This window comes from Anomaloglossus baeobatrachus, chromosome 3, assembly GCF_048569485.1.
Source record: "Anomaloglossus baeobatrachus isolate aAnoBae1 chromosome 3, aAnoBae1.hap1, whole genome shotgun sequence".
Classification (NCBI taxonomy): domain Eukaryota; kingdom Metazoa; phylum Chordata; class Amphibia; order Anura; family Aromobatidae; genus Anomaloglossus; species Anomaloglossus baeobatrachus.
The window spans coordinates 59,540,393-59,566,014 of record NC_134355.1 but is presented as its reverse complement, the minus strand read 5'-3'; the positions used below and the strand labels follow the sequence as shown (position 1 = coordinate 59,566,014).

General features: G+C 49.6%; 2 protein-coding genes across 2 annotated transcripts in view; one reads left to right on the top strand and one right to left on the bottom strand.

Moving 5' to 3' along the window:
* The window catches only part of TTC7A (tetratricopeptide repeat domain 7A), a 515,691-nt gene extending 505,732 nt beyond the window's left edge, over positions 1 to 9,959 (bottom strand). The window contains exon 1 of the mRNA XM_075339201.1: positions 9,759 to 9,959. Within this exon, the coding sequence (XP_075195316.1) occupies positions 9,759 to 9,888 (130 nt within the window). The 5' untranslated portion in view covers positions 9,889 to 9,959. The remainder of the gene's footprint in view (positions 1 to 9,758) is intronic.
* A 14,149-nt stretch (positions 9,960 to 24,108) lies between these two features.
* Positions 24,109 to 25,622, top strand: part of MCFD2 (multiple coagulation factor deficiency 2, ER cargo receptor complex subunit) — a 70,821-nt gene continuing 69,307 nt past the window's right edge. Inside the window, exon 1 of the mRNA XM_075339205.1 lies at positions 24,109 to 24,182. The gene's annotated coding sequence lies outside the window, so the exon portion shown is untranslated. The remainder of the gene's footprint in view (positions 24,183 to 25,622) is intronic.

Here is a 25,622-nt window from a genome sequence, read left to right as displayed (position 1 = left end):
TGAATGTCCGCCAGACTAGTCCTAGTGAATTAATGCCCCGCCAGACTAGTCTTAGTGAATGAATGCCCTGCCAGACTAGTCCTGGTGAATGAATGCCCCGCCAGACTAGTCCTGGTGAATGAATGCCTCGCCAGACTAGTCCTGGTGAATGAATGCCCTGCCAGACTAGTCCTGGTGAATGAATGCCCTGCCAGACTAGTCCTGGTGAATGAATGCCCCGCCAGACTAGTCCTGGTGAATAAATGCCTCTCCAGACTAGTCCTAGTGAATGAATGCCCTGCCAGACTAGTCCTGGTGAATGAATGCCCCGCCAGACTAGTCCTGGTGAATGAATGCCCCGCCAGACTAGTCCTGGTGAATGAATGCCTCGCCAGACTAGTCCTAGTGAATGAATGCCTCGCCAGACTAGTCCTAGTGAATGAATGCCCTGCCAGACTAGTCCTAGTGAATGAATGCCCTGCCAGACTAGTCCTGGTGAATGAATGCCCTGCCAGACTAGTCCTGGTGAATGAATGCCTCGCCAGACTAGTCCTGGTGAATGAATGCCCTGCCAGACTAGTTCTGGTAAATGAATACCCTGCCAGACTAGTCCTGGAGAATAAATGCCTCGCCAGACTAGTCCTGGAGAATAAATGCCTCGCCAGACTAGTCCTAGTGAATGAATGCCTCGCCAGACTAGTCCTAGTGAATGAATGCCCTGCCAGACTAGTCCTAGTGAATGAATGCCCTGCCAGACTAGTCCTGGTGAATGAATGCCCTGCCAGACTAGTCCTGGTGAATGAATGCCTCGCCAGACTAGTCCTGGTGAATGACTGCCCTGCCAGACTAGTTCTGGTAAATGAATACCCTGCCAGACTAGTCCTGGAGAAGCCTCGCCAGACTAGTCCTGGTGAATGAATGCCCTGCCAGACTAGTCCTGGTGAATGAATGCCCTGCCAGACTAGTCCTGGTGAATGAATGCCCTGCCAGACTAGTCCTGGTGAATGAATGCCCCGCCAGACTAGTCCTTGCCAATTAGCATATAGCAATGTACAGTAATAGGTTGTTTTTGTACATATTCAAAAATAATGTCTGGGATACAAAGGACATTTTGGGAATGCAGCAATAAAGATCTAAAGTTTATTAATGGAGTTTTGGAAGACCTAAACGGTTCCCTTTAATATAATGTGAATGGTGGCCTAAAGATGCAGATTATTCAATGTCAATGTCAATGGGGTGGGGGGATTTCTTAATTTCCCCCTACGGTAGATGTCGGAAAAATGGATCAGGCTGTTGAATTTCATCATACCTTGGTTTTAGTTCTCACGGTAGATAAGAAGCCACCAGGAGGCGACTGTCTCCCCTTTTCTCCATTGGTAACACACACATTTGGCCAACAGTTAACTAAAGAGTATGGCCATTTTAGGACTAGCCATGGGTCACTCACAGACTGCCATCAACCGCCTCCACATGACCAACTATATGGCTGGTAGAGAGTTGGTAGCCACCAACAATTCTAGTCAGTCAGCACAGAGAGGATGGACCAGCACGAACCCCAGTGCTGAAACGTGTACAGTCAGCCAACGGGGAGGAGCCAACCACAGAGCTGTCTCCACCTTCCATGTAATTTAAAAGCCACAAGTTATAGGGGCCATAATACCGTGTTTTTCCAAAAATAAGACCCTGTCTTATACTTTTTTTGCCCGACAAAAAAAGCACTAGGGCTTATTTTTGGAGGAGGTCTTATTCTTGGAGAAACATGGTTGGGAGTAAGCTTACCCCCCAAAAAAGCAGACCCCCCACTTCCCAGAAGATTCATACTTACCAGACCCGGACGTCTGCGTGGCTCCCAAGTCCTCCCTGCGATCTCCGGTGGGTGCTGCACGCCGTCTTCCCCTGCTTCTGGCTGACACACTCACACACAGCAGATCACACACACACTCATCACATCCAGCGTTACACAATGCTTCCGGCCGCAGGGAATGATGGAAGTCACGTGTCCGCAGGTCCTGTAAGCTAGCATTGCGGCAGGTCCTTGCGCTCCACTGCACAGCCTCTCAGGACAAGAAGAAATCTGTGTCGCTGGATGTGGAGAGTGTGAGTGTGATCCAATGTTTGTGTGTGAAATCAGATGTGTGTGGGTGTATGATCCACTGCAAATCCTCCCTCTCGACGTCTGGTGGGTATGATTGCGGGGTATCTGCTGTCTATAATGAAGTGTCCTGCAGTATCTTTAACTTTTTTAGCTGAACGGAAACTTCATTATTGACGCGCGACTAGGGCTTATTTTCGGGGGAGGGCTTATATTTAAGCCTTGCTCCAAAAATGCTGAAAATCCCTGCTAGGGCTTATTTTTGGAAAAACAGGGTATGTGACTGCTGTCTATGAGGCCACTGTGTATTCCGTATATACCTCCAAGGTTACATGTTTCCAAAAATACAATGAGGATGTGCTGCAGAGTAAAGGCCCCGTTACATGCAGCGAGTGTACCCACGTCGTTTGTGTGTCACGGGCAATCGTTGCCCGTGATGCACAAAATCGTTTGGAGCCGTCACACGTACTTACCTGCCTAGCGACATCGCTGTTGCCGGCGAACCGCCTCCTTTCTAAGGGGGCGGTTCGTGCGGCGTCACTAAGCGCCCTCCCAATAGAAGTGGAGGGGCGGAGATGAGCGGCCAGAACATCCCGCCCACCTCCTTCCTTCCGCATTGCCGGCGGCCGCAGATAAGCTGTAGTTCGTCGTTCCCGAGGTGTCACACATAGCGATGTGTGCTGCCGCAGGAACGACGAACAACCTGCGTGCTCAACAATCAATGATTTTTTGAAAGTGAACGACGTGTCAACGATCAACGATAGGGTGAGTATTTTTGATCGTTAACGGCCGTTCGTTGGAGTCACACGCAACGACGTCGCTATCGATGCCGGATGTGCTTCACGAAATCTGTGACCCCGGCGATATAACGTTAGATACGTCGTTGCGTGTAATGGGGCCTTTACTCTCATGGAAAAGAGTATCCCTATATTATGAGAAATGAGGACTTGGAGCCTCTGCACAGCCTCGCGCACACACACCTACTATATGGAAAATATTGACAAGGTGAATTGTGCCATCATCAGATGCTCGGCTGAAATGACGCCATTGTGCCCGGAGCTGGCAGGGTTATTGCTGTTTGATTAAAGTAAAACAAACAGACGCGGCCGGTGCCGGCAGCTGGAGGTGCCAGTCTGGGCGGCAGCTGGTGTATGCCAGGTACAGAAACAAGCATGGAGAACCGTGTAAACCTCACTGTGCAGAAGTATACAGTTATCTGTAGGAAGTATACAGAAGAATACAGTTATATGTAGGATTTCTACAGCCGATCATCTGTATGTTCTTGGGTGAGACGGCATTGATATAATAATGGATCACAGAAGGGGGAGTGCAGTGACGGTAACTAATCCAAAGGATAGGGGCCAACTTGTATATCAGTAGAGGAACCTGCACCCATTGGCATAACCAGCACTTTTATCCCCCTTAGAATAGAGCGGTGGGGCACATACTGAAACATCGCTCCATTCATCCACTATGGGACTGCTGGAAAAAACAAAGCGCAGGGCTCAGCAGCCCCATAGGGGATGAATGGAGCGATAGACAAGCATGTGCAATGCCGCTCTTCTAACAGGGATAAAAGTGCTAGATTTGGCGATTGGTGGGGGTCCCAGCGCTCAGATACCCTATCCTGTGGATAAGTGATAACATATAGGTTGGTGGGGGTCCCAGCGCTCAGATACCCTATCCTGTGGATAAGTGATAACATATGGGTTGGTGGGGGTCCCAGCGCTCAGATACTCTATCCTGTGGATAAGTGATAACATATAGGTTGGTGAGGGTCCCAGCGCTCGGATACCCTATCCTACATATAGGTTGGTGAGGGTCCCAGCGCTCGGATACCCTATCCTGTGGATAAGTGATAACATATAGGTTGGTGGGGGTCCCAGCACTCGGATACCCTATCCTGTGGATAAGTGATAACATATGGGTTGGTGGGGGTCCCAGCGCTCAGATACTCTATCCTGTGGATAAGTGATAACATATAGGTTGGTGAGGGTCCCAGCGCTCGGATACCCTATCCTGTGGATAAGTGATAACACATGGGTTGGTGAGGGTCCCAGCGCTTGGATACTCTATCCTGTGGATAAGTGATAACACATGGGTTGGTGAGGGTCCCAGCGCTTGGATACTCTATCCTGTGGATAAGTGATAACACATGGGTTGGTGAGGGTCCCAGCGCTCGGATACTCTATCCTGTGGATAAGTGATAACATATAGGTTGGTGGGGGTCCCAGCGCTCGGATACCCTATCCTGTGGATAAGTGATAACATATGGGTTGGTGAGGGTCCCAGCGCTCGGATACTCTATCCTGTGGATAAGTGATAACATATAGGTTGGTGGGGGTCCCAGCGCTCGGATACCCTATCCTGTGGATAAGTGATAACACATGGGTTGGTGAGGGTCCCAGCGCTCGGATACCCTATCCTGTGGATAAGTGATAACACATGGGTTGGTGGGGGTCCCAGCGCTCAGATACCCTATCCTGTGGATAAGTGATAACACATGGGTTGGTGGGGGTCCCAGCGCTCAGATACCCTATCCTGTGGATAAGTGATAACACATGGGTTGGTGGGGGTCCCAGCGCTCGGATACTCTATCCTGTGGATAAGTGATAACATATAGGTTGGTGAGGGTCCCAGCGCTCGGATACCCTATCCTGTGGATAAGTGATAACATATAGGTTGGTGAGGGTCCCAGCGCTCGGATACCCTATCCTGTGGATAAGTGATTACATATGGGTTGGTGGGGGTCCCAGCACTCAGATACCCTATCCTGTGGATAAGTGATAACATATAGGTTGGTGAGGGTCCCAGCGCTTGGATACTCTATCCTGTGGATAAGTGATAACACATGGGTTGGTGGGGGTCCCAGCGCTCAGATACCCTATCCTGTGGATAAGTGATAACACATGGGTTGGTGGGGGTCCCAGCGCTCGGATACTCTATCCTGTGGATAAGTGATAACATATAGGTTGGTGAGGGTCCCAGCGCTCGGATACCCTATCCTGTGGATAAGTGATAACATATGGGTTGGTGGGGGTCCCAGCGCTCAGATACCCTATCCTGTGGATAAGTGATAACATATAGGTTGGTGGGGGTCCCAGCGCTCAGATACCCTATCCTGTGGATAAGTGATAACATATAGGTTGGTGGGGGTCCCAGCGCTCGGATAACCTATCCTGTGGATAGTGATAAGTAAGGCCGCATTCACACTGTGTTCAGATGTCTGTTTAGTGGTTCTGTAGGAGCTTCCGTCTGAACCACCCAAAAATGGTGCACAACAGAGCACACGGTGACTGTCTGCACCATTACTGCCAATTTACCCATGGGCACATACGGCTGAAACCCATTTTGCGGGGGGTTCGGACGTAAGCCCTGACATGACCACTGAACGGAGATCGGAACGCAGTGTGAAAGTGGCCTTATAGATTGGTGGCTTTCTGACTGCTGACACTTTCTCTTGAAACTGATCAAGTGATCATTTGGCTTATAGGGGTTATCAGGTGCCATCCGGCATTGCTCATTACTGCCCCAAAACCGCAGTGCCACGAACATTGCAAATCCCACGTGACTGTCGAGACACATGTACAATCAGCATTGGTGGGTGAGTGTCTGTGTGTGTGTGTATGTGTGGGTGTGCGTGTGTGTGGGTGGGTGTGTGTATGTGTGGGTGTATGTGTGTGGGTGTGCGTGTGTATGTGTGTGTGCGTGTGTATGTGTGTGTGGGTGTGCGTGTGTATGTGTGGGTGTGTGTGTGTGGGTGGGTGTGTGTGTATGTATGTGTGTGTGCGTGTGTATGTGGGTGTGCGTGTGTATGTGTGGGTGTATGTGTGTGGGTGTGCGTGTGTATGTGTGTGTTTGTGTGGGTGTGTGTGTGTGTATGTGTGGGTGTGTGGGTGTGCGTGTGTATGTGTGTGTGTGTGTATGTGTGGGTGTGTGTATGTGTGTGTATGTGTGTGTGTGTGTGTGTGTGTGTGTGTGTGTGGGGGTGTGTATTGACTGCAAAGGACCCATTTACTGCTTGTGTACAGGGGCCCTTGGCTGTCGGTGTCCTCCAGTGTGTTCATTAGTATACATGTACACAATACCTGAAGATTGTGCGTGCGTCTCGCCAGTCGTGTGGGGTTTGCAATGTCACCGGCACTTCTGTTGCAGAAATGCGCAGCCCCAGAATGCTGTGGATATCCCCTATAATAAGCCACTTGATCGGTTTCAACAGAAAGTGTCAGCAAAATTTACTTGTGTGACCTGAAAAAAATCTTTATAAAAATATATTGCTCAATTTTAGTGCTATATACCTTATAAGGCTATGTGCGGACAGTGCGTTTTTTGCCTCGTCTTTGTGCGTTTTTCAGGTGCATTTCTGTACGTTTTTCGGCTCCAAACTGCATGACTTTACTTCCCCAGCTAAGCCTATGAGTTTTCATTTTTGTTGTCCGCACACAGCTTTTTTTTTTTTTTTTAGGCTAAGTTCACACTTCCGTTGTTTTGCATCAGTCACATGCGTTGCTTGACGCATGTGACTGATGCGTTGTAAGACGGATGACAACGGCGACAAAGAAAATAATTTCTTTGTCGGACTCCGTTGTGTGCTGGGGGGCGGAGTTCAGGGGGCGGAGCTGAGGACGTCAGTACCGCGGTCTGCATGGCTGGGGACAGGTGAGTGAGTGTGTGTGTGTCTACATGCGTGTGTACATGTGGAGTTCGGGAGGGGGCGGAGCTGTGGAGCTGAGGACGTCAGTGCCGCGGGGACTGCAGGGCTGGGGACAAGTGAGTGAGTGTGTGTGAGTGTGTGTGAGTGTGTGTGTACACATGCGGAGTGCGGGAGGGGGCGGAGCCGAGTGGTGAAGTGTCGGCCTCCTTGCACACTGTATCCAGGGTAAATATCGGGTAACTAAAAGCAAAGCACTTTTTGCTTGGTTACCCGATATTTATCTTGGATACCAGCTTAGCGCTGGCTCCCTGCACCCGTAACCAGTGTAAATATCGGGTAACTAACCAAAGCGCATTGCTTGGTTACCCGATGTTTATCCTGGTTACGGGGGCGGGGAGCCAGAGAGCGCATGCGCAGCGAAAACCTACGGATCGCGCTGCTCAAAAAAGTTACATGCTGCGTTGCTCCCGCCCGGCGGTCAGTTAAAAAACGACTGACCGCGACGCAGCGGATGCAACGCAGCATCATCAGTCACAATCTGTCACTAATAGAAGCCTATGGGGAAAAACAGGATTCCTGCAAAATATTTTGCAGGATGCCGTAATTCCTCAAGGCTACGGATTGTGACTGATGAAAAACAACGGAAATGTGAACTTAGCCTTAGCTGTGCTTTTCTGCTGAAAAACAAAATGGTCATGTCAATTCTTTTCTGCATTTTACTGTGTTTTCCCCCCATGCAATGCATTGGAAAAACGCAGCAAAACGCAGAGATCAAAAACACAGCAAAACGCACCCAAAACGCATGCGTTTTTACTGATGCATTTTTGCCGTGGGTGCGTTTTAGTGCGTTTTTAGCGGCCAAAAACACTGCATCTTTGTAGTCACAAAAAATGGCAACGTGCGTACATAGCCTTAGGCTGGTTTCACACATCAGTTTTTTGCCATCAGGCATGATCCGGCGAAAAAAGTGATGCGACGGATCCAGCGAAAAAATGGATCAGTTCCATCAGTTTTTTCCATCCGTTTCTTCCGGTTTTTGACAAATCCGTTTTGATACTGAGCATGCTCAGTTCAAAAAAACGGATCCGGCGGGCGTAATCCAGTTTTTGCCATTATAAAACTTGCCGTACGGTGCCGGATCGGGCGCGATACGGTTTTTCGCCGGAGACAAAAACGTTCACCTCAACGTTCCATTCAGCCACCGGACAAGCAAATTTTGCCGGATCCGGCGAAAGCCGGATGGAACGCAAGACCATCTGGCGCAATCCGGATGGTCTTGCGCCAGATGCGTTTTTTCATGCTTCTGCCGTTTTGTGCCTGATGACAAAAAACTGATGTGTGAAAGCAGCCTTAAAAGTATTCTAAAAAAACTCCAGGATCGTATGCAAATGAGGCTCATGGGTCCACTGGGAACAATATACAGCGGGCGACTGGCGGACACAGACAGAAAAGGGCCCCTGTGCAAGAACAATATATGGGCCCTTTGTAGCCCAAGAACTCATCTACATGCACAATTCTGCCTGCTTGATAGGTAGAAATGGGCCGCTGTACTTCTTGGACCCCTCTGTGGTTGCACCAATGGTATGTCCGCCCATGCAGCGAGCACTTAAAGGGGTTGTCTCTTTCATTTTTTTTACCAGGAGCACACTGCTTCCATGCCGGGGGAGCGGAGGCAGTGTGCTCCTGATTACCAGCTCGGACCAGCGTCAGCCTGAACTCTCCGATGTAAGACAGCGCTGCCCCTGCGGTCCTGGCGGAGCACACTGACACTTGCTGGGATCCGGAGACGGCAGTGGGCTCCAGACATCCTGGCCACCTTCAGAGCATGCTGTATAGAAGAGAGCTTGTAAGCGCTGTGCATGCTAGAATGCAGCAGTGGCCGGTAACCTAGGCAACGAACAGTAAACTAGAAAATTTCATTTTGAGAATGGGTAATAAGTAAATTGTAAAGTTACTTGTTTCTACCCATTTATGTTGTGTATGAGGGCAGGAGGTTTAGAAATACCCTCTGTGCCGGCTGTGCTCTGTGCCACTTGTGTGCCGGCTGTGCTCTGTGCCACTTGTGTGCCGGCTGTGCTCTGTGCCGGTTCTGTGCCGGTTGTGCTCTGTGCCACTTGTGTGCCGGCTGTGCTCTGTGCCACTTGTGTGCCGGCTGTGCTCTGTGCCACTTGTGTGCCGGCTGTGCTCTGTGCCACTTGTGTGCCGGCTGTGCTCTGTGCCACTTGTGTGCCGGCTGTGCTCTGTGCCGGTTCTGTGCCGGCTGTGCTCTGTGCCGGCTGTGGTGCCGGTTCTGTGCCGGCTGTGCTCTGTGCCGGTTCTGTGCCGGCTGTGCTCTGTGCCGGCTGTGCTCTGTGCCGGTTCTGTGCCGGCTGTGCTCTGTGCCACTTGTGTGCCGGCTGTGCTCTGTGCCACTTGTGTGCCGGCTGTGCTCTGTGCCACTTGTGTGCCGGCTGTGCTCTGTGCCGGTTCTGTGCCGGCTGTGCTCTGTGCCACTTGTGTGCCGGCTGTGCTCTGTGCCACTTGTGTGCCGGCTGTGCTCTGTGCCACTTGTGTGCCGGCTGTGCTCTGTGCCACTTGTGTGCCGGCTGTGCTCTGTGCCACTTGTGTGCCGGCTGTGCTCTGTGCCACTTGTGTGCCGGCTGTGCTCTGTGCCGGCTGTGGTGCCGGTTCTGTGCCGGCTGTGCTCTGTGCCGGTTCTGTGCCGGCTGTGCTCTGTGCCGGCTGTGCTCTGTGCCGGCTGTGCTCTGTGCCGGCTGTGCTCTGTGCCGGCTGTGCTCTGTGCCGGTTCTGTGCCGGCTGTGCTCTGTGCCGGTTCTGTGTCGGCTGCGCTATGCTGCCGGGCCGGTTTTACCCTGCGGTTTCCCCCTCCTGTGACTTCCTGTATTCTAGCTATGTACACACCAGTGCTGGTAGTGTGTGCGGTCTCCGCCAGGTCACCTGCCGCCACCTACTCCACCCTGCAATGTGACATCGCTCCACAGCTCCCAGTGCCGGCTGCTGGGAGTCGTAGTCTCCGCACTCAGTGCCACTCACCGCTGCTGTCCTGGACCTTGGGCGCCAGCTGCCGGACCAGCAGCTGGATCTTCTCCCATTGGCATTCCGCCCTGCAGCGCTCAATCTCCGCCTCCAGCTTCAGGTGAGACTGGGACAGGCGAGAAGCCATGATGTGTCATCCCCAGTGCGGGAGTCCCAACCGCCGAGCACACTGCCGCCCGCGCCGGCCACATACTCCGCTGCCACCGCGCCCCCGCCCACTCTGCGCCACAGCGCCCGCTCATTGGCTGCAGATACAGGCAGACTAGCGCTGATTGGACCGTGGTTATTTCCTTAGCCAGACACCTTGTACTTGTATAGCGAGACTGATCTGTCACTGAGCAGAGAATCTCAGGTCATCACAGAGACATGTGCAGGAATGGAAGGGGCCAGGGACACAACACAGTACAGGTGTGCTGGAGAGAGGGTCACAGAGCATCACAGAGGAAGGGGCCAGGGACATAACACAGTACAGGTGTGCTGGAGAGAGGATCACAGGTCATCACAGAGGAAGGGGCCAGGGGCATAACACAGTACAGGTGTGCTGGAGAGAGGATCACAGGTCATCACAGAGGAAGGGGCCAGGGGCATAACACAGTACAGGTGTGCTGGAGAGAGGATCACAGGGCATCACAGAGGAAGGGGCCAGGGGCATAACACAGTACAGGTGTGCTGGAGAGAGGATCACAGAGCATCACAGAGAAAGGGGCCAGGGGCATAACACAGTACAGGTGTGCTGGAGAGAGGGTCACAGGTCATCACAGAGGAAGGGGCCAGGGGCATAACACAGTACAGGTGTGCTGGAGAGAGGATCACAGGTCATCACAGAGGAAGGGGCCAGGGGCATAACACAGTACAGGTGTGCTGGAGAGAGGATCACAGGGCATCACAGAGGAAGGGGCCAGGGACATAACACAGTACAGGTGTGCTGGAGAGAGGATCACAGAGCATCACAGAGGAAGGGGCCAGGGGCATAACACAGTACAGGTGTGCTGGAGAGAGGATCACAGAGCATCACAGAGGAAGGGGCCAGGGGCATAACACAGTACAGGTGTGCTGGAGAGAGGATCACAGGGGCATAACACAGTACAGGTGTGCTGGAGAGAGGATCACAGGGGCATAACACAGTACAGGTGTGCTGGAGAGAGGGTCACAGGTCATCACAGAGGAAGGGGCCAGGGGCATAACACAGTACAGGTGTGCTGGAGAGAGGATCACAGGGCATCACAGAGAAAGGGGCCAGGGGCATAACACAGTACAGGTGTGCTGGAGAGAGGATCACAGGGCATCACAGAGAAAGGGGCCAGGGGCATAACACAGGTACAGGTGTGCTGGAGAGAGGATCACAGAGACATGTGCAGGAATGGAAGGGGCCAGGGACACAACACAGTACAGGTGTGCTGGAGAGAGAATCACAGAGCATCACAGAGAAAGGGGCCAGGGGCATAACACAGTACAGGTGTGCTGGAGAGAGGATCACAGGGCATCACAGAGACATGTGCAGGAATGCAAAAGGCCAGGGACATAACACAGGTACAGGTGTACTGGAGAGAAGATCACAGGGCATCACAGAGACATGTGTAGCGCCCCTGAGACACTCAGGGCACTGCAAGGAACTGCATCCTCTTGGGATGCAGGACCTACCCCCTGGGCCTGGAGTACCAGTGCCGATACCACCAAAGCACAACTAAAATCCTAGTTCTCCACTCCACACTGGGCATAGAGGGTTAACCATGTAAGGGGATGGTCACGATGGAAAGGAACGAGTCCCTGGGATTAGCCAGCCTAGTGAGAGGGGTCAGCAGTCAGTAGAGAGTCTAGAGAAGTGTGGCACACAGGAGAGGTGTGCGGACGTGCCGGAGCTGGGTCTGTGTAACGGTGACCCGGGGGCACAGTAGAGAGGTCACCAGGTCGGGTACCAGAGATACCGCTGGGACCGGAGCACGCACGGGGCACAGGGCCCTAGATCAGGCACCAGTTCTACACGGCTTGATAAATATGAGAAATATACATTCCATAGGGAAAATACAGTTAGATAAACCTGGTGGACAGGCCAGCTCAGGTTTTCAGCAGCTCAAAATACATGGAAAAAGGGAGAACCAGAGCAAAAAGCTGAATCAAAAATTACAACGTTTTTTATTTTTATATTCAAGGTGCACAGTGCAATACATGAAACATTGATGTTCAATAAAAAGAGGGGGTGGGGAGCATAGGAACAAAACAGATCAACATTAGCCGGGTGTGGACTAACAGGCAAGAAAATGTTCAAATATAGAAAAACCCCTGATTGCCTACAATGAAGAAGATCAATATGCTATATGAGGGCATTTGAGTGTGGTTAACCTGGGGGAGTGAAGACACAGAGGACTCAAGCTGTTGGTAATCAAATGTGGTTTGGCAAAGGAAATGATTAACAATCAGGAGACAACCCAATGTAGGGGAAATCAGATCATACATGAATAGCACAAAATCCCAAGTGGGAAGAGATGTGCTCCTGACTGAACAATGAAAGGGCTAAGCCAAAGGAATGCCACAGTGGAAAATGAGGTGTAATCACACAGTTAGGCGAACCCCCTAGATTTGTTGAAACAAGGGGGGAGTCAGATGGAAACCGAAAACTCTAGGGCAGATCTAGATGTTAGATAAGAGTCATTAATAGGCAGTATAGCTTGCAAGCAGGAAAGATTCCAGGATGCAAAGTAGGTGCAATAGTAGTAAATTACATGGAGTAAATAAATCCCTACAGAGCAGAAGTACTCCCAACTATATGGCCAAAAATAGGCCAGTAACTACCTAGAGTTAGTGAATGGTGTGAAAAATATATAAAATGTCCATGGGACACAGAAACCCCCCAAGGAGGTTGATAACCCCGAGGCAGGGTAGTAAATGGAAAGTCTGCCAGACAAAAAGCCAAGGGGGTTTGTTTTGGGTGGAACAAGGAACAACGGCAGGTTAACTCAGCGGCAGAAAGGGGGGTAGAGATAAGGGCAAGTGCCCGGTAGAGTGAACATATGTTACCTGAGACCGGTGGCAGGGGGCCCGACGCACGTTTCGCGGCTATCAGCTATCATCAGCTATCATGATGAAGCGGCAAACGATGCGCTGATAGCCGCGAAACGTGCGTCGGGCCCCCTGCCACCGGTCTCAGGTAACATATGTTCACTCTACCGGGCACTTGCCCTTATCTCTACCCCCCTTTCTGCCGCTGAGTTAACCTGCCGTTGTTCCTTGTTCCACCCAAAACAAACCCCCTTGGCTTTTTGTCTGGCAGACTTTCCATTTACTACCCTGCCTCGGGGTTATCAACCTCCTTGGGGGGTTTCTGTGTCCCATGGACATTTTATATATTTTTCACACCATTCACTAACTCTAGGTAGTTACTGGCCTATTTTTGGCCATATAGTTGGGAGTACTTCTGCTCTGTAGGGATTTATTTACTCCATGTAATTTACTACTATTGCACCTACTTTGCATCCTGGAATCTTTCCTGCTTGCAAGCTATACTGCCTATTAATGACTCTTATCTAACATCTAGATCTGCCCTAGAGTTTTCGGTTTCCATCTGACTCCCCCCTTGTTTCAACAAATCTAGGGGGTTCGCCTAACTGTGTGATTACACCTCATTTTCCACTGTGGCATTCCTTTGGCTTAGCCCTTTCATTGTTCAGTCAGGAGCACATCTCTTCCCACTTGGGATTTTGTGCTATTCATGTATGATCTGATTTCCCCTACATTGGGTTGTCTCCTGATTGTTAATCATTTCCTTTGCCAAACCACATTTGATTACCAACAGCTTGAGTCCTCTGTGTCTTCACTCCCCCAGGTTAACCACACTCAAATGCCCTCATATAGCATATTGATCTTCTTCATTGTAGGCAATCAGGGGTTTTTCTATATTTGAACATTTTCTTGCCTGTTAGTCCACACCCGGCTAATGTTGATCTGTTTTGTTCCTATGCTCCCCACCCCCTCTTTTTATTGAACATCAATGTTTCATGTATTGCACTGTGCACCTTGAATATAAAAATAAAAAACTTTGTAATTTTTGATTCAGCTTTTTGCTCTGGTTCTCCCTTTTTCCACGGCTTGATAAATACCTGCCCGGTGAGCACACTTTCACGGACTTCACCGAACCAAATAATCCGGGGACATCAGCAGTAAACTAGGATTGGGGTTTGGACACTTACCTCCCCACAGGGTCCGCCGCACTGCCCGCCGTATGGAGAAGGAGACTGTACCCCAAAAGGGACAGTTGGGCCCCAAATGCTCTACGCTATGGGAACCCAACCAACAGAGAGTGTCGGGGACAGAGCAACCTGGGTCACTACATTGGCACTGATACTCCAAGGGACCTGAACCAGCAAGCCCTGGGTCCAAGTAAGTAGAGACTGTTAAAGACAACCCGGTGTGGTCTCCGTTATTATTCCTCATCATCTCCCAGGCACAGCCCTACCTGCGGAGGGCCTAACTAGAGTTGAGCGCGGTTCGTGGTTCTCCAGTTCGCGGTTCGAGCGATTTTGGGGGCTGTTCTAGATCGAACTAGAACTCGAGCTTTTTGCTAAAGCTCGATAGTTCAAGTTACGTTCGAGAATGGTTCTAGCAGCAAAAAGCCAAGCTAATTACTAGCTGGCTTTCCGCTGTAATAGTGTAAGTCACTCTGTGACTCACACTATTATGAAATTTCAGTGTATAGTGTGCGAGAACAGCGCATTCAGATCACTGCTGCTGGGATAATGGCGATCGCCATTTTTTTTTCCTTGTCTTCCTTCCCTAAGCGCGCGCGTGTAGTGGGGCGGGCCAGCATGTCAGCCAATCCCAGACACACACATAGCTAAGTGGACTTTTAGCCAGAGAAGCAACGGCATGTGTGATAGGATGTCCATGTCACATGTCCCTGCATTATAAAAACGGTTATCTGCCCGTCCAGACGCCATTATTTGCCTTCTGCGTCTGGGTGTCAGTCACCGCAGGTGCACCTCCTGTCTCCGATACTGCTGTGTACGCTCCATACACAGCGCTGTACAGCATAGGGATAGAAGTTTCTATTAGCCCTTGTAAGGGCTAATAACAGCAGGCTCAGAGCCATAGGTGGCAGTCAGGTCCGTGAAAACAGATTTTAACAGCTACAGAAGATACCAGCGTCTGTGTAGCTAAGGTCAGGGACTTCCTCGCTGCATTTCCCCATTAGGAGGGATAGAAAGTGAGGCTTCCTTTCCTCTACCCAGACCCACAACCCTGCCACTGTACCCTCCTGCCCTTTGCACACTCAAGCTCCTTGTTACTAAGCCATTATACTAGCAAACACTGAGTAAACTTAGTGGCATCCTAAAAGTGGCTGTTGGACTTCCATTAGTGTCCCACTAGTGCAAAGCTATTTGCAGCACCTCTGCATTGCACACTGAAACTCATTGTTACTAAGCCATTATACTAGCAATTGATGCTGCCAGTTTAAGGGCCGTAGTTGCATTGTCAGGGATATTTATTCTTTATTATTCTGCTGTTAATAAAGCTAGACCACCGCTGCAATCTACACCACCTCTCAATTTTTACTACCACATTTTAAGTGCCCAATCTTGTCGCAATCAAAATGAGTGGCAAAATGACAGATGCTGGTGGAAAGGGGAAGAGGCGTGTTGGAAAAGGAAAAAAAAGGGTTTGTCCGTGGGGAAGGTGTCAAAGCTCCATTAACATCTGCTGAAGATAGACCATCTTCCAGCAAAAGTAAGATGTCTACTACTTACCATGGACAATCCGATGTGCTCACTTTTTTACGGACACGAACAACTGGAACAAAGGTAGATGATGGCCAAAATAAGAAAATGCTTGAATGGATCTCAAGTGGTCCAACAAGTCCCCTCTCCGCCACCTCAACTACCGCATCCAAAAAACACCAGTCCTCTGAGTTGTCATCCCAATCAAACTTGCTTTCTCCCAGCTCTGAAGTCTCCATCCGCCCTGCACAGTATGGTGGAACTGAGATGGCTGAGTCTGCCGAGCTGTTCAGTCACACTATAGCCTGGGAATCAGAGGTCTGCTCCCAAGCTACAGTGAGTACAGACCAGGAAATGGTCTGCAGTGATGCCCAGAACCTTTGTGACTCTGATTCAGGCCGTGAGGACCAAGTTTCTGAGCATAATGTTGACCCTTATTCACAAACTGTAACACCTGTTGTTATAGACAATGAGGAACATACTGATGATGATGAGACGCAGATACCAGATTGGGATGACAACATAAATATTCGGTCTGGGCAAGAAGAGGCTCGGTCTGAGGGTGAGGGGAGTGCAAACATAACAATTGATGAGGAAGTTCTAGATCCCACCTACTGTCAACCCACAGTCAGGCACTCGAGGAGGTCAACACCAACAGATGCGGTGGAGGAGGATGCAACTGACGACGAAGTTACCTTGCGCCTTCCTGGACAGAGTCGGAGCACTGGTAGCACGTCTATAACTGCATCCTCAGCCACCACTCTGCCTCTGAGCACAAGTCGGGGTGGATCAGCAGGTCGCATGCCCTCTAAGCCTTGCCTAGCCTGGTCCTTTTTTGACATAGCAAAAGATCGCCCAAATTATGTGATCTGTAAAATTTGTCGTGATTCTGTTAGTAGAGGGCAAAACCTCAGCAGTTTGACAACTTCTTCCATGAATCGTCACATGAATAAATATCATATGTCCCAGTGGGAAGCTCACCGTGCTGAAATGCGGCCTAGCGGAGCGAACCATCCACCGCCTGCCCCTTCCAGTGCATCCGCACGCTCTTCATCTTCTAGGACTGTGGGGACAGCTGTCACACCTGGTTTTCCACGCACAACTTCCACCACTGTAACCGCAACAGGCAGTTTGCTTGGTAGGTCGTCAGTTAGTTTGGAAGGGGAAACAAGTGCGTGTGTACAGCTCTCTCAGACATCGATAGCACCAACGTTGGATGAAGGCAACATCATGTCTACGCCTGCACTTTCCTCACAAACCTGCATTTTTCCAGGGACACCCTACTCAACACCGTCTACACACAGCAGCCAGATCTCTGTCCCTCAGATGTGGACAAATTAAAGGCCATTTCCTGCGACCCATGACAAAGCTAAGAGGTTGACTTTATCCCTCTGTAAGCTCTTGGCTACCGAAATGCTGCCTTTCCACCTGGTGGACACACAGGATTTTAGAGACCTTATGTCTGTCGCTTTGCCCCAGTACCAAATGCCCAGTCGCCACTACTTCTCTAAGAAAGGTGTGCCTGCGCTACACCAGCATGTCGCACACAACATCACCGCTTCCTTGAGAAACTCTGTGTGTGAACGGGTGCATTTCACCACCGATACTTGGACCAGTAAGCATGGACAGGGATGTTACATGTCGCTGACTGGGAACTGGGTAACTATGGTAATAGATGGTGAAGGGTCTGCTGCACAAGTCTTGCCGTCCCCACGACTTGTGTGTCAATCCTCTGTCTGTCCAAGTTCCACCATTGCTTCTGCCTCCTCCACCTCGTCTGGGTCCTCCACGCCCCAAGCCTGCCTGGTCAGGCCACCAGCGTTCTAACTGCGCAGAAGGAATCACGCACCCCTCATTACTATGCTGGCAGCAGAGCGCAACGGCATCAGGCGGTCTTTAGCTTGAAATGTTTTGGAAATAAGAGTCACACAGCGGCTGAGTTGTGGGCAGCTCTGGGGACTGAGTTTGGTAAATGGTTGTCTCCACTCAACCTGCTGCCTGGTAAGGCTGTGTGCGACAATGCTGCAAACCTGGGTGCGGCCCTTCGCCTGGGCAAGGTGACACACGTGCCTTGTATGGCTCACGTGTTGAACCTTGTTGTCCAGCAATTTTCTGAACAGGGCACGAAAACTGTCTGCTCACTTCCGCCGTTCAACCACCGCTGCTGAGCGACTTGCATCGCTCCAGAAGTCTTTCGGCCTGCCGGTTCATCGCCTGAAATGCGATGTGCCGACACGCTGGAATTCGACTCTCCACATGTTACAGCGACTGTGGCAGCACCGTCGAGCCCTGGTGCAATACGTCATGACGTATAGCCTGGGCCAACGAGATGCAGAGGTGGGGCAGATCACCCTGATGGAGTGGTCTCAGATCAAGGACCTATACACCCTTCTGCACAGTTTCGACATGGCGACGAATATGTTTAGCGCTGACAATGCCATTATCAGCATGACAATTCCAGTCATTTACATGCTGGAGCACACGCTAAACACTATTCGGAGTCAGGAGGTGGGACAACAGGAAGGGGAGAAACTACAGGAGGATTCATATGCGCAAGAGACAACAACATCACCAAGGTCCAGACGTTCATCATCACCAACGCGGCAGGCATGGGACCATGGGGGACAGGGATCAACAAGGGCGCATGGTAGCAGGCGAAATGTTGAGGAAGGTGCAGGAGAACATGAAGAAATGGAGGACGAACTGTCCATGGACATGGAAGACTCAGCGGATGAGGGAGACCTTGGTCATATTTCAGTTGAAAGAGGTTGGGGGGAGATGTCAGAGGAAGAAAGAACGGTTAGCACCTCTATGCCACAAACACAGCGTGGACTTGGTCCGCATGGCTGCGCAAGACACATGAGCGCCTTCTTGCTGCACTACCTCCAACATGACCCTCGTATTGTCGAAATCAGAAGTGATGATGACTATTGGCTTGCCACACTATTAGATCCCCGGTACAAGTCCAAATTTTGTGACATAATTCCAGCCATAGAAAGGGACGCACGTATGCAGGAGTATCAGCAGAAGCTGTTACTCGATCTTAGCTCGGCTTTTCCACCAAACAACCGTGCAGGTGCAGGGAGTGAATCTCCCAGTTGTAACTTGACAAACATGCAATGGTCTCGTCATCTTCAACAGTCTACCCATACCAGTAGCACCGTATCTGGTGCTGGTAACAGCAATTTTATTGAATCTTTTCATAATTTTTTAGACCATCCTTTGCAAGGCCACCAGAGACAACAAGTTTGACACATAGTCAACGGCTGGAGAGGATGATACAGGAGTATCTCCAAATGAACATCGATGCCATGACTTTGCAAATGGAGCCTTGCTCATTTTAGGCTTCAAATCTAGAAAAATGGCCAGAGCTCTCCAGTTACGCCTTGGAGATTTTGTCGTGTCCAGCTGCCAGCGTTGTCTCTGAATGTGTCTTCAGTGCTGCTGGGTGTGTGCTGACAGATAAGCGCACGCGTCTGTCCAGTGACAATGTGGACAGACTAACGTTCATCAAAATGAACAAGTCATGGATCGGCAAGGAATTTACTACCCCTGTGTCATCCTGGGGAGAGTAAATGCTTGTGGATTTTTAATGTTCTTGATGCAAATCTAGCTGTGAGGTGTACAACTGGGGCACAAGTGCTGCCACTGATGGGGTGTCTGTGTGGCCCAATTTTTGGAAGAAAGGGAGACTCCGCTTGGAGTAACCCTTGCTTACATTTTAAAAATGATCCAAGATGAACAGATCTGGGATCAGGAAAGACTTTGCTACCTACCCCGGTGTCATCCTGGGGACGGTTAAGGATGGCGTATTTTTGAATGTGCTTGATGCAAATCTAGCTGTGAAGTGTACAACTGGGGCACAACTGCTGCCACTGAAGGGGTGGGTGTGTGTGGGGCCCAATTTTTTGAAAAAAGGGAGACTCCGCTTGGAGTAACCCTTGCTTACATTGTTTTTAAAAGGAGCCAAGATGAACAGAGCTGGGATCAGGAAAGACTTTGCTACCTACCCCGGTGTCATCCTGGGAACGGTTAAGTATGGCATATTTTTGAATGTGCTTGATGCAAATCTAGCTGTGAAGTGTACAACTGGGGCACAAGTGCTGCCACTGAAGGGGTGGGGGTGTGTGTGGCCCAATTTTTGGGAAAAAGGGAGACTCCGCTTGGAGTAACCTTGCGGTGGTTTACATGATTTTAGAAGGGCATGCCATGCCTATATCTGTGTCTCCTCCTCTTTTTCCTCGTTACGCTCTTTTGTTTTCGCATGAGTATATGTCCTTGTCACTTTCCCATGTGTTTGTGCTGTGTTGTGAGTTGTTTGTCACCTTTTGTACACCTTTGAGGGTGTTTTCTAGGTGTTTTTATGTGTTTGTGATTGCCTCCCATTGTTTCCTATGCGGTTCGAGTGGTTTGCCGAACCGAACTCGAACGAGACCTCCGTTCGGCGAACCGAACTCGAGCCGAACCACGGCCGGTTCTCTTATCTCTAGGCCTAACACCATTGCTGCAATCACCACCAGCTCTGGGAGTACCCACATTTAGCAGCGGCGGTTCTCCATCCTTAACCGCAACCCACAGGTGGCGTCACATGACATTAACTCTATTCTCCCCTTGTAAATATACCCCCCTTACATAAATGGGCCCAGGGCACGGAACCGGGCAACGGCCACCAAAGTGACATCCCTAACGGTATATTCTGCCCGGGATCGGGTACCCCAAAAATCACTGATGTGTGCAAAGACCCATTGATTATAATGGGTCTGCGTATGTCAGTGATTCTGGTAGATATAAAAACTAGCACATACGTTCCAGAATCACTGACGTGTGAAACAGGCCTAAGGTGGTGCAGAACGGTAGTCGTGGGTGAGGTCTACGTTGCTTGCGCCCCAGTACTCTACATGCAAGAGGGGTCCTGGCTGAGTGTGTGAATTTCTGTCAATGAGGTGATTCGTCTTTGCATGCGACATGGTGCCAATAGCTTTAACTGGCCAGGTCCAGATGTTAACCAGTTCAATAAGAGAGACCACCAGTTTATAATAAATGGTACTTTACTGCACAACCACTTGATGGCAACTATATACTGGAGACAGTTTCTCAATCCAGCAGGAGGGTGCCCAACAAAACTGGGGGAGAATAAAAACGATTTCCTGCCACTCATAGCTTCAACATATGGGTTTTAGACCTGCTGAGTTGTCACCCTCCACAAACTTCAAAACTGTTCAGCTGGTGCAACGGGCACAACACTGCCTCCTCAGCATCTGACTCCACTCCTCTTGCTGTAACGGGTCCTTGACCGGACGTGTACAAACCCAGGTCTTCCTAGCCTCCATCCTCTGCACATATACTTCCATGTGAGCACCCTGGGCCACTTATACTACTGCCAGATTGGCTGCTACCTCTGGTAGTCCTGTTGTCCTCACTTCCTCTGAAGGACCATGGAAACTCGAGTCAGTCTCCCCACTGTCATTCTACACAGAAGCCTCTGGACCTAGGGGTGTCAAGGTTCTAGAGACAGGAATCTCTCATTGGGGCTGTACTGCCACAGGTGATTCTCTACCCCCTCTGCCCATCCTCCTTAAGAAGTTGAACCCACTCTGTGGTCTGTAAATTGGGAGAGAACTGGCATTCACGTACACTTTATCCCAGGTCCTTTCCTCCAACAGGAAGCCATAATCCCTTCCTTGGTCAAAGTATAGCACCACTCCCCTGACCATCTTCTGAATGAACTATCTTCCTATTCTCACACCCACTCCTGTCTTCTCTTTTTCTCTGAATCACGCGCGTGATCCACTGTGCCCTGGTGATAAGGGGCTCCCCTTTGAGGGGTAGTTTTTTTCAGGACTTTCTTTGGGGTTCGTCGGGAACCCACCAGAAACTGGGCCCTTAAGGCTTCCAGCTGGTTGGACCTTTCGTGTGCCATGTACTAGGCCGGGGTACAAGGTTCCATCTCTAGACCAAAACCGGCCTCTACTTCAGGGGGCCTGGTGACTTCCTTCACCAAGCCACCTGGCCTCCACCTCCATTAGGGGGTGCCAACCGTTGCACCTATCATCAAGCTTTCGCCAATTCCCACTTTGCCATCATGGGTCTCTGCTCTGCCATCAGAACCCTAGTCTCGCTCCTTCACTTTCTATGGGCAAATGGCGTCATCCCACTCACCACTCTTGCGTCACTGCTCCACTTTTCCACTGGGTGGGGCATCTTTCAGCTCCCCATCCCATTTGGTCAATGTCTCCTCCCATTTTCCTGTGTCTCTCAGCATTGGGCAGGCATTCTCCTTCCACTTTGCCTTACTGGAGTTGACACTCCATGCTGAAGCCCTTACACTTCCAGGCATAACACACTCTGATAGGCGTAACCTCTGGAGCGCTGGACAGATCTTTGTGGCATTTCACATATTCTATGCCCACAATGGGTGTGGTCTTGTTTCAATGCTGCACCACTAACTGCCATTTTGGAGCTCTTGTTCGGTGCCATTTTATACTGTAACAGTTGTCATCCTCTATATCACTTGAACCTTCCCCACATAATTTTGATCTTCCAGCGTCAAAGCTCAATCCTGCCTACTACATCAAGTGTAACGAGGCGATAGTCATGGGTGAGGTCCACGTTTTGGGCACCCCATCATGTTGCATGAAAGAAGGGGTCCTGGCTGGGTGTGTGGACTTCTGTCAAGGAGGTGATATGCCTTTGCAGGCCATATGACACTGATAGCTTTGGCTGGCCAGCACCAGATGTTAACCAGTTCAATGAGAGACCACAATTTCTAAGTAAGCAGTACTTTAGTGCACAACCACTTAATGGCAAGTGTATACAAGACTTCTTGTACGTTTCCTCATTAACAGCGAGTATGTCTACACACAGTCTCTACTTCATCCACTTCACTGGTGGTCCCTGTCTCCAATGATCCCACTTGTTTCACCACATCCCAGCTTAGCACCACAGTCCAGTCCCTGAAAGCCATATTTTCCATCCGTGGTTCCACGTCTTATCATCCTCTTAAAGGAGCTGGTTTGCCAATTAGGCTGAATTTAGCTTCAAGCTTCCTGACGCTTTGGTAATTCCCGTCTGGGGCATTCGCTTTGTCTCACATTCTCTTCCATCCATTACCTTTTAATAGTTATAAACTCTGGGGGGCCGTCCTGCTAGGCGTCCTCTCTCTGGACCCATCTTCAGCTGTTCACTTTGCACTACAGTCAATTCTCTCTTTCTTTACAGGAACTTGCTTCCCTCTGTCTTGGCCTCCTCTACCCAGAATCTCGCTATCACTGTCTCGGACTTCTGTCTCTAGGATGACCCCCGTCATGCAGCTTGCTACCAGTCAGACGTCAGGTCTTTTCCTTTCTCAGGCTGAGCCCTTTCTAACGAGCTGACAGGAAACTGTCACTGTCCCTGCACTCAAGCCCCTCCCACTCTGGGGTAGTCCCAATCATTTACGGTTCTATGGACTACTGTCAACATTACACATTTCACAACTCATATTGCACATTATCAACACTTATCACATTGTACATTAACATTACAGCAACACTACTGATGTCTTCAAAGAGGGAATGTGACAATATGTCCACTCCTTACATGTCAATATGGTTGGGGGCTGCCCAGAATGGCATTGTGGTTCACAGATATGAACCTGTCAGAAATGGTGTATGGAAGGACGACCAGAATAAGTCACAGGACTATGAGGTCCCCGGGCTCACTGGTGTGTAAGTGACGGCTCGATGGTCTGATCCCACAGAAGAGCTTCTGCTTTGCTGTGCGCGCTTTACACATCTGACTATACCACTTCGAACACTGTGATCTGTGCCTGAAGCATATACTATACATTCTTTTTTTATTGCACACTACAAGAAAGGCTCTAACTGGAGGCCGGTTGGATCCTGCTGCCATTGACTTTCATTGTAAAAACAATACTTTACACTTGAATAATGTTTTTAGCTTGCACCAAGCAAAAAATGTTTTTCTTACAATGCTAAGTGACTGCACTATGGAAATGTAGTTGTCCAGTAACACCAATGTTGTTTTATAGGTCTCTAGCTCTCTATCTCGATAGTTCAATATATCTTTTCTAGCCTCTCTGCTTTCACCACCCATTAATACCGCATTTTTTATTTTTTTCTTGCTATATTGCTTGTCTCTCACAAGGTGCGGTAGGCGCAGTGGTCAGCAGTGAAGGACTAATAGTTATCTGCCCAGAGGATCAGCTTCTACTGACCTGGTGCTCAGTCCTATTCAAGCAGTACTCCTGCCCTGCCAGCAGGAGAGCCCCAAGGACCTGATCTTGGAGCCAACACCGGCGTTGTGCGGGGGTGCACAACCCCCTCCGGTGAGCATAGTCCTTGTGGAGCCCCTTAGTACACCTTGAATTGAATAATCAGCAAAGCTTTTATTCTCTCCCCTCCTTATACTCATGTGAACCGGGAGTGTGCTGAAGAGGAGCTATTTCTCTGAGTATCTGGACAGAGTGACCTGCCAGTTGCCAACAAGCTGAATACTGGGGTTGTGCAGGGGTGCACAACCCTATCTGGTGAGTCCGGTCCAATAAGGGCCTTATTGTATGTCATCAATCATTGCAACAGGAGCGCTCCTTTGTCTCTTTTTTTGTTTCCTCATTGCCTAATGCAGAACCAGGAAGCCTGCTGTGAGTACACATCCTCCGGGAGACAGCAGCACGGGACGTGAACGGAGCGGCCACTACAGGAGAGCCAGATGGGTGAGTGGCCTAACGTTCCCGCCGAGGGAGGTGGGCAGAACAATGCGGGGACACGGTGTGGGCGTTACACGGCATCTGTGATCAGTTGCCCTCACGCTACCTTTAAGGAATAACGTTTGGAACTCCATTCTATGTCTGAACTGGGTGCAAAAAACCTAAAAAACATAAAAAACCTAAAAAACATTTTCGTTTGTGAACCCTCCCCATACACACCTATTGCCAATCCACATCGTATATATAGCCTGGGTCTCAGCTTCCCATACACGGTAAGTTTTTTAACTGCATGAGAGGACACACACAAGCTAGGGACCCCAACGTAGAGAAATACTTTGGCGTAGTGTTGGGGCTCTATTGCATTGATCAATTCAGTAGCTAAATTTCTCTTTATTCATATATTCATGGCAGTAATGCAGGTTCCATTTTTCACATTTCATTCTATACATATAGCTATTGAATTTTTCATGTCAGTATTCACACAGCATTTTCTGCTATTCCATGTATTCCCCTTCCATAGTCACTGGTGTGCATACCTTATCTCCCCATAGTGATGTTTTTTAGGTTTTTTGCACCCAGTTCAGACATAGAATGGAGTTCCAAACGTTATTCCTTAATGTTAGTAGTTTTTCGTTTGTGAACCCTCCCCATACACACCTATTGCCAATCCATATCATACGCATATATAGCCTGGGTCTCAGCTTCCCATACACGGTAAGTTTTTTAACTGCATGAGAGGACACACACAAGCTAGGGACCCCAACGTAGAGAAATACTTTGGCGTAGTGTTGGGGCTCTATTGCATTGATCAATTCAGTAGCTAAATTTCTCTTTATTCATATATTCATGGCAGTAATGCAGGTTCCATTTTTCACATTTCATTCTATACATATAGCTATTGAATTTTTCATGTCAGTATTCACACAGCATTTTCTGCTATTCCATGTATTCCCCTTCCATAGTCACTGGTGTGCATACCTTATCTCCCCATATTGCCCTCACGCTACCTGTCTGGGTCCCGGAGTGTGGCGTAAAAAAAACCTAAAGAGAGTAGAGTTCCCCATATTTTGATACCCAGCTTATTTTTACTTACAAGATTAGTAATGGGGGATCTCATAGACCCTTCCCTATTACTAATCTCTGGCTTGATGACAGCTGTGGTTTTTTTTTTACAAATCACAGCTCTCATTAACTCCTTATATTATTCCAATTGCCACTGCCTCAGGGCAAATGGCATGAGCTGGGTAAGTGCCAGGGGTGGATGAGGGTTGCTATTTTTAGGCTGTTGGGCAGGATTTGTGCACCTGGTGGATGCACCAATTCTGGGGTGTCTGCTATTTTTAGGCTGGGGATGGCCCAATAACCATGAGTCTCCTTAGCCTGAGAATACCAGCCTCCAGCTGTCTGCTTTAACTGCACTGGATATCAAAATACAGGTGACCCCTA